Source organism: Agelaius phoeniceus, chromosome 2 (assembly GCF_051311805.1).
Source record: "Agelaius phoeniceus isolate bAgePho1 chromosome 2, bAgePho1.hap1, whole genome shotgun sequence".
NCBI lineage: Eukaryota > Metazoa > Chordata > Aves > Passeriformes > Icteridae > Agelaius > Agelaius phoeniceus.
Genome location: NC_135266.1, coordinates 90834388 through 90845161, shown reverse-complemented (window position 1 = coordinate 90845161; position 10774 = coordinate 90834388). Strand labels below are relative to the sequence as shown.

Genomic DNA, 10774 nt, shown 5'->3' with positions numbered 1-10774 from the left:
CACGGGCATGGTTTGCTAAAACATTCATTTGCATAGCTTTCAGTTCTTGCTTCTTCAAAAGTATGTAAGTGCAGGCATTTTCTGGGCAGCATTTATGTTGGTTTGATTAGACATCTGGGTCACACAACTTTACTTCCATTCCCTGAAAGGCTGAGGTTAGTTCTCAGAAACATGTTTCATACTGTGGAATTTGTTTTTTGCCAGTGTTTTCTCATGGTTTGTCCAAATTCTGTATGTTCCTTTTACAGTATATATCAGTGCTCCAGCATGTAATGCAAACACCCAGAAGGTATTTGTTACAGAAGAGAAAGGAAGATCTGTAGAAAATGGGGTTTTTTCCACAGCACTGGCCTCTACAGTGACTTACTCTCAGGGTCTGGACATAGTTTTACAGTGTGTTCATCCTGGAGCAGGTTACATGTAGACTCTGTATTTACTTGTTTCCAGATTTCATGATCTTGAATTCCATCCCTGTGCTCCATAACTAATTGTTCAGTCACGGTGCCGTCCTTAGGGGTAATCTGACAAATTATGTTCTGGGACAACCTTTGAGCAGAATTAGTGGAACAAATAATGCAGCTTGTTTTAAGATGGAACTTATGACAGAATTACACAATTGAAATAGCAGAGGACCTAAAATGTCCTCTTCAGGCTGCTGTTTAAAACAGAATGAAGAGAAGCACAGAGATGCAAGCTTCCTCCTGCTCTCATGGCTGCATCTGCAATTTTTCCTCATACTAGGGTAGAGGATTTGTAGACCAATGTGCAAGACAGACTGAGACAACTCAGCAGCTCTTCTATAAAACAGATGGCTCCAAGTTTTGCATTCAGTGACATTAGAGCCCCTGGAAGAGAGAATGACAGTTCAGGGATCTAATTTTGCTCCTTGTTATTCTTTTCTTCAAGGTTCCTTACACCTCTCTCAGCAATGTCTATGGTGTGTCTTTCTGACTTCGAAGATTATGCTAAGAAGTATTTGCCCAAGATTGTTTGGGATTATTTTGCAGCTGGAGCAGATGACTGTACCACACGAGATGAAAACATCCTGGCATATAAAAGGTAATGTGAGAAGGGAATGAAGGGAGTCGTACTGGGACCTCTTAAACCGTTTTTGTGCAAGTATTTGGACTTGACAAGCAAAGGAACTTAAAACCTTGTCCTTTCCAGGAGGTCCCCAAGCTAAATGCAAAATCTGAGCACTATATGCTCTGATGCCACACTGAGTATGACACAGGTTGTATGAAGCTTTAGGGATGCTGAGGGTACAGGCAGGTGCTGGGGTAGGGTAGGGTAAGGTACAGTGTGCTATGGAGCGTGTGGCATTACAGGAAAGGGGATGAGCAGCTCTAATATAATGAGTTGCAAAAGGGAGCTCTTGGTGAACAGCAGGAAGCCTATGTGCAAGTAGGGTGGGATTTGGGGAACATGCTGCAGAACCTGAGGGCAGGCACACTGCACAGTGAGGACAGACACATGAATGGTGAGCTGGAAGACCCAGCCTGCCTGCAAGTAAAAGGAATCTGGGGGAGGACAGTGGGAGAACAAGACACGGTGACCTGAGGCAGGAGATGCAGAAATTATGTGGTAAACCAAGACGTGGTTTCCATGAAATTTCAGAAAACTCACTGAACATCTGCTATCCTGAAGGGGTTTTTTTGCCTTACAGAATTCGTTTCCGGCCACGTATGCTGCGGGACGTATCTGTGATGGACATTAGGACTAAAATCCTGGGTTCTGAAATCAGCTTTCCTGTAGGAATTGCCCCTACAGGCTTCCACCAGCTAGCATGGCCTGATGGAGAGAAAAGCACAGCCAGAGGTACTCTTCTGCTCTGGTGCCATGTAGCACCAAAGGGGGTTATAGAAAAGCATCAAGAAGCTGTTAGGATGACTTGAAGTGTGACTGAGAAAAATTTTCAGGCATGAGGGGGCAAACTCCATTACCACTTTCTGACACCCTGCATAGGAAGCTGTATAGATGGTGCCCTTCTTCTCCAGCTACCAACATAAAAAATCAACCCCATGGAGCCTGCTGCAAATTGAAGATAAGGGCAGTGGACACATTTCTGACTCATACCAAAAACCACATAAGGTTTTCAGTCCTGGGAGCTCTAGATGGGTTGTAAAAGTGGTGGATGGGACTCAGACTGTAAATTCCTTGTTACTTGTTAAGAAATGTCTCCCTTGGACAAAAAGATATCCAACAAATCCTGTGGAGAGTTTGGAGACCTGACCCCTAAAAATGTTTTTTTCTTCTGTGTACACTGAGTAGATCCAACAGTACATCCCTGAGAAGACTCAGTCATAAAGATAAAATTCATGCTTTTTAAAAAATGCAGATGCAAAATGAAAGCACAGCTTGGTTAATTACCTCTCCCTTTTCTGCTTTCTTAACCATGGACTAACAAGAGTGCATAGTAAATACAGTCATTGCTAATCCCAGGACATAGCTGCCCTGTGCTTTGTAAGATACACGTGAAATCGGGAGTTGGGCTGGTCTCTGCAAACAGTGCATGGTTTTGTGTCTGATATTTGGCAAGACCCTTCTGATGCCTTTGTTTCTGACTCCTTCCCAATGCCCCCCAAGCGGCCAGAGCAATGGACACCTGCTACATCACCAGCACCTACTCCACCTGCACGCTGGAGGAGATCTCCGCGGCTGCGCCCGGCGGCCTCCGCTGGTTCCAGCTCTACATCCACCGCAACAGGGCAGCTTCCCAGCACCTGGTCCGGCGGGCAGAGGCCTTGGGCTTCCAGGGCCTCGTCCTCACTGCGGATCTGCCCTACACGGGCAAGAGACGCGACGATGTCCGCAATGGTTTCCGCCTTCCTCCCCACATGAAAGTGAAGAACTTGGAAGGAGCCTTTGAGGTTTGTAAAATGAGCCTGTCCTTTCATTCACTGCGCTGGCATGTACCACATGAGAGAAAAACCACTGGGTAACTGCTGCCCTGGCATTTGCTGTACCAGGGTCTATCTTCTCCCCTGGTTCTGCAGCATCCTGGCTTGACCTCTTCCTGGACTGGGTTCTGTCTTCAAAAATCCCCACCCAGCTGCCTCAGAGACACAATCTCCACCCCCATTGTAATTATTCTCCTCCAGAGACACGTGACATTTCTGGAGCTGATGAACATGTCTGTTGGCAAGTTTGATTAATCTGTTCCAGGGCAAGGAAAGACACCAAGAGACCTGTGTATTGTTGCAGCCTGGATGAGTTTTCCTTTTGCTGTTTCATTGTGGCTGTAGGAAGATGACTGCTCTGAGTACGGACTGCCACCCAACAGCTTGGATCCTTCGGTCACCTGGAATGACATCTACTGGCTGCGGAGCCTGACACGCCTGCCCATCATCATCAAAGGCATCTTGACAAGAGAAGATGCAGAGCTGGCAGTGAAACATGGAGTTCAGGGAATTATTGTGTCCAACCATGGTGGAAGGCAACTGGATGAAGGACCTGCCACTGTAAGTGAGAAAAGATGAAAATGGATGTCCCACATTTTCCCCGTTGACAGTCTGCATGTTTGCATTAACCTGGGTGTCTCTATGCCCAGGTTTGTGCGTACACTTCTGGTGGACTTGAGTTTGTCCAGTGGCCATGGATGTGTGCAGATATACTTTAGCTTTAAACTGGCGAGATCCACACCTTGGCATGGGGGCTATCCACTGAAGTATTTCCTCAGCCTCTTGGGAGGAAATACTTCAGTGGATAGCCCCCATGCCAAACTTCTTCACTTAAGTGCAGGTAAACTCCTGGCCTAAGCCAGGGAGAGTTCCTGCCTGTGTCTCCATGAGCTGGTGTGGCACACTCAAACTCTTTGCGCACTGCAGCAAAAAGAAAACAAAGCTCTGGAACTAAAATTGTACAAATGAGAGCATAATGTATTCTCATTGTTCACATCTGTCAAAACATGCAAAACAATGCAGCTAGATTTAGTGAGAGGTCTGCTTGCGTATTTCCAGGCTCAAGTCTAAATGGGAATTTATTGACTTACACGAGCCAGAAAAAGGATAGCTTATCTGGAGAAAAATTCCCCTGCTTTTAAATTTGTACAAAGAAATCATGCATTGTTTAGACATGTGTGTATTTCACTGGATTAATTTGGCTTCTGTCAGTTTTTCCAATTGCTCTTATTTTACAGTTCTGCATTGCACAGTATCTTACGAACTTTCTTTTCTCGGTTTTCTTTTGTTAAATAAAAATAGGTACCAGGGAATTCTGTTCTATTCTGCGTCAAGGCTGACAATAATGAATAAAAAAAATTAATAAACTCAATGCTAAAGGCATAATAACAGAAATGGCATCCACATTAAACTGTTGTTCTACCTTAAAAGTTGTTTTACATACACAGACAAGGCAGTAGATGCCTAGTTGGGCTCTGCTATTTTTCTAGTGCCAAGCCTGGCTCTTCCTGAGTTAGTCCTAGAAAATTTCAGCCTGAAGGTTTTCAGTTTGAAATTCAGAAAAAAAAAAATTAAAGGAAGGCAAAAAGGTATAAGACATTGCAGAAAAGAGCCTTTTGGGATTGCTCTGAAGGAGAGTTAATTATGTCCAGTGCCTTGTCCTGCCCCTGGCTGTACTGCCTTTGGGGCCAGAGCCAGCATCTGTGCGTGGTGCTGCCCTGCAATAACATCTGAGGCTTATTCCACGCTGAACTCTACGGAAAAGACCTTAGGGAATCAGGAGACCTAACCTGGAGGAAATTATTGACTGTACTACATAGCAAATGAAACCCTTCACAGATGCTTTAGAGGGAGGCACTCAACAAGTGGTCACCAGGATTAAGCTGAAATGTAAGCTTAGGTAGTTTGAGCAGTAGAAGTCTGACATCAGCCTTTCTTGGAAACAGCTGTATTATTCATCATTGTCTCAAATAAAAGTAAAATACTGATGACAGTTATTCCCATTGAAATTTATATTTTAAAATCTCTCATAAATCTATTGAAAATGTTGCTTTTTCACTAATCAAAAGTGATAGCAAAGAATATCAGTATATGCAAAGCACTGGAAAATGGCATTGTCTGGAAAGCAGAGCAGGGATCTGCATGTTTGTTATTCTGCAGCTCCTGGTGCTGAGCTATTTGTGATGCATTGTCATGTTCCATTTTGAGAGGGTATCCTACTAAAGCACTGTATCCTCACCTGTGTCTTTGGAATATATCCTCCTTCTCTGGGAATCAAAAGCTGCCCTCAAGGTGAGACTGACTTCTTCTTTGCAGATTGATGCTCTGGTTGAGGTTGCGGAGGCAGTACGAGGCAGAGTGGAAGTTTATGTTGATGGAGGGATACGAAAAGGCAGTGACGTGCTAAAAGCACTGGCACTGGGAGCAAAATGTGTCTTTATTGGAAGACCAGCTTTGTGGGGCCTGGCTTACAAGGTGAGTAAGGAGCTCTGAGTCCACATGCCTGCTTCTCACACTCTCCAGCAGTCCTGCAACTGAAGTCACACAGTTGTCACGGGTGGAGAATATATTATTTAATTTTATTTTGCTGAATTTGAAGTGGAGTGACCCCAAATTGAATGAAACCCCAACATTTCCTCTGATTTAAAAATATCACTGAATTTGAAAATTTCCTGGGATTTTGGACAATGGGATTTTGAAGGTGATAGTGTTGTTTTGTGGGACCTGATTTCTTGATGTTGCAGTTTGGTGCTAAAATACTTTAGGACTCGGTGTTTTTGCAAAGTGGAGCTGGCTTATTTGCCAGAACGATTAGTCTGACAATTTTATTTGCTGTCAGGAAATAGCTGGGAACAATACATGGTTTTGGTAGAACAGTTTCACAGCAGTGCTGTGAATTCTTCAGAAATACATATAGAGCTCCATCCCACGGATGGCTGAAACATTTTGGACCAGGCTGAACAAAATTGTGTCCTGGAGATTTTCCACTGTGGCCTGGGTTTTCCACTGCTATTTCAGTTCCAGCTTTGCTGCTTCTCAACTCCAGGCATATTTCTATGATCCAGAGTCATGAATTAGGCCTCTGATGCAGGAGATAAACATAATATAATCAAAATTAAAATAATATCATTATACCAGTTGGGGTTTTTTTGCTAATTTTTTGCTTTTTACACTCTGGATGGAGTCTTCCAAAACTTTTCTTTAGAAGAAAAGACACTTTTTTTGTGTGGTCTAGACACATTTCCTTTCTCTTAAATGGCACTCTTGTCCAGTGGTGTGATTGCTGTGAGTTCCAGTAGCAAGGCTTTGATCAAGAAATCACCTGAATCTCCTGAAAAAACCTGTAAGAGTTGGCAGTACTGTTTTTTTGGCCAGTAAATATCAACAAAGGGCCTAAGATGAAAAAGGTGTTCCTGTGAGTTGCCTGCACTTTCTCCACAATGGAAACAGAAAGGAGATGGGATTTTGGGGGGTTCAATTGTGCTTTGGTGTTGTATTCCACAGAGTATTCCTAAAGATGTATCTCAGTGGCATTACCAAAGCATACAACAGAGGAAGGGCATAAACAAGTGCTAACATTGAGTGCACCCAAAGCATTCATTATTGCAAGACATAAAAAGAAAATTCAAGAGAAAAAAATTAATCCTCCAGTATTTCATAGGAAGATCAAAATCTTCTATGCATTTTATTGGCTTTTGAGCTTCTTGGTGTCACTTACACAGAGGAAAACACATAGTCTATTATTTTTAAAGATTCAGTCTAGTATTTGAGTAAACTACAGTTTCTGGAGTGGTAACATATATAAAACTCATTACTTTGTTAAAACCTGTCAGCATTGTAAGGCTTGACATTTTAAATAGCAAGCCCATTGGTGGGGGAAAACTAAAAGCTAAAAAAAAGAACCAGCTACAAAATGTCAGAAGTGAAAAACAGCTTTGTTTTCTTTCCCTGGTCAGATGTATCCCAAAAGGAAAAGCATCTAAATTAATCTGTGATGAACTGAGCACATCCATCATATCATTTTAATCATTCATCTGCATGAAAGACTGGAATTGGCATGGATTTAAGGGACTATCCCAGCTCTCAGGGTGCAGGCATCCTGCAGCACTGCTCTGTGCCAGTGCTCCTTTTACCCTGACTGCTTTATCTGTTGGTGCAGGGTGAAGAAGGTCTTCAGGATGTCTTGAGAATCCTTCAGGATGAGTTTCGTTTGTCTATGGCCTTAGCTGGTAAGTATTTTGTTAGTAATGGGTGTTATAGATATTTCTTCATGCAAGCCCTATAAAATCAGGAGTGTGATGGATAGGTGACAAAAAGGGAATCCACAGGAGCTGTGATGGTTCTAGCTGCTATACTTGAGATTCTCTGCTTCCTGTGAAACCACTTGGCATTCCAGCTGTCACAGCAATGAAGTTTGCACAGAGGGAGTAGGTTAGAGCAGCTTTGTGACCCAAGTAAACAGATGCAAAACTCCGAAGTACAGCCAAGCAAAACTTGGAATTTCTGTTCTCCTGGGAATGACAGCATCAGTTTTTCAGTATTTAGTGTTTATCAAGGTGAAATGCACTGATCTTTTTCTGCATGAAGAGCTCATTAAAAATGGATGCAGAATTTTTCTCTGTGTCTTAGAGAATACAGTCTGTAGGTGGTTACACATGTTTTAAAAGCTTTTGTGTCTCCTCCCTTTACTCTTGCTCTGTTTTTCTCACTCCTGCTCCCAGCTGTAGCTGCCCTCTTTGAGCCTCTCACCAAACAGCAAATTTGCAGAGCCCAGTGCAAGCTCCAGTTTTACTCTTGGACAAGAGGGTTAAAGCACTGGAACAGGCTCCCCAGAGCAGTGGTCAAAGCACCAAGCCTGACAGAGTTCCAGTAGCATTTGGACAGTGCTCTCAGGCACATGGTGTGATTCTTGGGGTGTCCTTTGCAGGGCCAGGAGTTGGACAGGACGATCCTTGTGGGTTCCTTCCAATGCAGGATATTCTTTATATTATGACACATAGAACTCAAGTGGTAGCAACACTGACTGGGAGACTGGAGCTGAAATCCCTCTGGCCATAGTGTGGTTTTATGGGTTACCTTCTCAACTAGTAAAGATTCCTGGGTTTTTTCCCTAGCAGACTTTTACAGTTCTTTTCATGAACAAGGGCACAGGATTCAGCAAGAGCAGCAGGTTGGGATCCTTTTGCTGAGGCTGTGAAATTCATTGAATGATACAATCTTTTAGGTTGGAAAAGATATTTTTAGATCATCAAGTCCAACTGTTGACCCAACACAGCCAATTCCACCATGAAAACATGTCCCTTAGTGCCATATCTATGTGTCTTTTAAACACATTCAGAACTGGTGACTCAACCATTCCTTGGCAGCCTATTCCAGTGCTTGATAACAATTCCTGTGAAGAAATTCTTCCTAATATCCAATTTAGACCTCGCCAGAACAGAGGATTCAAGGTGCAGCCTCACCAGTGCCCTGCACAGGGGGACAACCACTGGCCTGGTCCTGCTGTCCACACCACTGCTGACACAGGCCAGGATGCCTGTACCAGACCTGGGTACACAACTGGCTCATGTTCAGCCAGCTATCAGTCAGCATCCCTATTCCACCCATATTTGTCCAAATTAAATGGCAATGCAAATCTTCACCTCTGGCCATTTGGCACACAGCAACCCCTGTCTTTTCTCTGTGTTTTTCTTCTGACTTTACTGGATCAGGTTGCACCCTGCTCAGCTTGTTATAAAAATTTTTTTTTTCATCTTTCTGACTCTTCTTGTGAGGGGACTCCAGTGCTGAACCTCAAAGCTGAAGATGCCGCTGAGGAGTGGAGATATTGAAGTACCAACCTATTTCAGCCTGGCTCGTACAAGACTGGGGTTCAGAGCAGGGGGGCTTCCAAGCTTCAGCCACAGACCTTTCTCTCTCACCAGTGTTTCATTTATTGCAGGCTGTGCCAGCGTCTCAGAGATTGGCCAGCACCTGGTTCAGTTCTCAAAGCTGTGATCAGCCTCCTGCTATGCCCACCAAACAGAGGCAGCTGAAGCTAAGGTCCCAGCCAGACTGAAGATGAAAAAGGAGGTGCAATAAGTATCTGATAAGGCCTTCTGGACACTTCTGAAGAGATTAGGAAAGGCTCTGTTAGCAAAGGCTGTTCTCTGCTCTTACTGAATGAATTCCATAACAGTTTGGGTAATTGTTACTTGTCTAAATGCATTTTCTTTAAACTGGCTGTTCCACAGCATTACCTGTGTTGGGTCTTCCTCCGAAGTTCTGCTACACTGGACAGCCAGACATGGAAAACCCTGTGCCTTGCTTTTTCCACTTATCATGCCAAGTCTCACTGTAACCTGATCAACATACCTCTCCTGCTCTGGGACAGTAAGTGTTGTTACTGCTATCTTCCACAGACTTGGCTTTTCCTGGATGTATTCATAAAAGATATAGAAGTAAGGTGAATCAGCTGCCAGGCACCCCAGCTGCCCTTTGCAAGTGGGGCAGTCCTTGCCCACTGCTTCTAAATGCAAAGCAGGGAAGGGGTGGAGCAGAGTGCCACTTGTGGGGAAAGAGCCAGCTCTTTTTTCCAGTGGTGCAGCCCCCTGCCTCCCCCTGCTTTGGAGCCAGCAGATACCCTGATACCCATTTCCCTGGCATGTGCAGGGGGAGCCATGCTACAAAAAGGTGACCTTTTGCATAATTCCCACTTTAAATCTGCTCAAAGAGGGCAGAAGGAAGAAGCTAACCCTGTTGGCTTGCTCTGTTTAGACTTTGGTTTCTCTCAGAGATAACAGTGTCTGCAGTGATCTTCCAGAGGCCTTCACATGGAGGCCTTCCTCTCTGTTCCAGTAACAATAAACCTTGTCAGCAGACTGACAGCCCGGCAGATAAGACTTGGGAATTACAGCACATCACACACATTGATGGATTTCAAGGATGTACAAGAAGAGAATGAGACAACTGGGAGTGCTCAGTCCCACGAAGGCTAAAGGCAGGGGGAGGGGGGATCACATCACTGCCTTTCACTACTCATTTGGAGAAGATCCAGGCCAAATTCTTGGATGTATGCAGGGTGAAAGGCAATGGGCACAAGTTGCAATGAGGAAAATTCCAGGCAGAAATCAGTGGGGGGGAGAACCACCATGAGGGCAGTCAGACACTGCAACACAGGGTTTGTGAAACCTCCATTGTTAGAGATATTCAGAGCTTGCCTCAGCAAGGTCCAGAGCAACTTCTCTGACACTGCTGTGAGAAGAGGCTGGCACAGAGATCTCCCAAGGTTGCCTTTAATCTGAATTGTAGGAAGATGTCACAGAATCATAAAATAAGAGCTGCACATGAGATCTGTACCCTGCCATGCCACTGTGCTGCCATGACCAACTACCTGGAGCTGCAGAGGCAGCACGTGTATCTCCGTGAAAGGCTGCAAGAAAGCATTTTCTGAGTGAAAAACAATGATATTTGGTGAGTGAACCTAAAGTGAGAGGTCACAGGGTTCAATCAGGATAAGAGGCTATTGAACAAGCCCAGTTTTTCCAAGACATTGAAAGTTTTCTATGATCTGAGTTAAGCGTAAGCCAATGCATACCAAAGTTTTGTGCCCCATTGTCTGCCCCCCAGTTCTGCTTTATGTACTTGATGTCTGATACACATTCAAGGAAGGTTAAATCTTACAAAAAACTGTCCTCAAAGATTGTAAACATGCAGTTTAAGGACTAATCAAACCCTGCTGCTTCCCAGCATCCCTGGAGGATGGGACAGAGAATCAGCCTACTTACAAGGGTAGTTTATCTACAAAATGGATCCAAACATAAACATTTTTCTTTGGCATACAATGCAAATTTCTCCAGCCTTTAAATATATGAGTCACTCATCAATTTCACCTG

At 44.1% G+C, this 10774-nt stretch overlaps 1 protein-coding gene across 2 annotated transcripts; it reads left to right on the top strand.

Moving 5' to 3' along the window:
• The first annotated feature begins 928 nt into the window (after positions 1-928).
• HAO2 (hydroxyacid oxidase 2) lies at positions 929-8897 on the top strand. Of its 2 annotated transcripts, XM_054628001.2 has the most exons (7): positions 929-1059; positions 1667-1818; positions 2587-2887; positions 3284-3461; positions 5217-5375; positions 7060-7129; positions 8842-8897. In XM_054628001.2, the coding sequence occupies exons 1-7, from the start codon at positions 929-931 to the stop codon at positions 8895-8897; spliced, it is 1047 nt and encodes a 348-aa protein (XP_054483976.2). The 2 variants fall into 2 exon arrangements, with proteins under 2 accessions (XP_054483976.2, XP_054483977.2); XM_054628002.2 differs by lacking the exon at positions 3284-3461 and having other exon boundaries at positions 2587-2870.
• Positions 8898-10774: the final 1877 nt, after the last annotated feature.

Bases quoted from the DNA above. Each gene is read 5' to 3' on its own strand.
- HAO2 (XM_054628001.2), top strand. From the start codon at position 929: ATGTCTATGGTGTGTCTTTCTGACTTCGAAGATTATGCTAAGAAGTAT. The intron at 2,888-3,283 runs GTCCTTTCATTC...GCCACCCAACAG, and splicing joins GAGGTTTGTAAAATGAGCCT to CTTGGATCCTTCGGTCACCT. The intron at 7,130-8,841 runs GTAAGTATTTTG...CATTTATTGCAG, and splicing joins TTTGTCTATGGCCTTAGCTG to GCTGTGCCAGCGTCTCAGAG.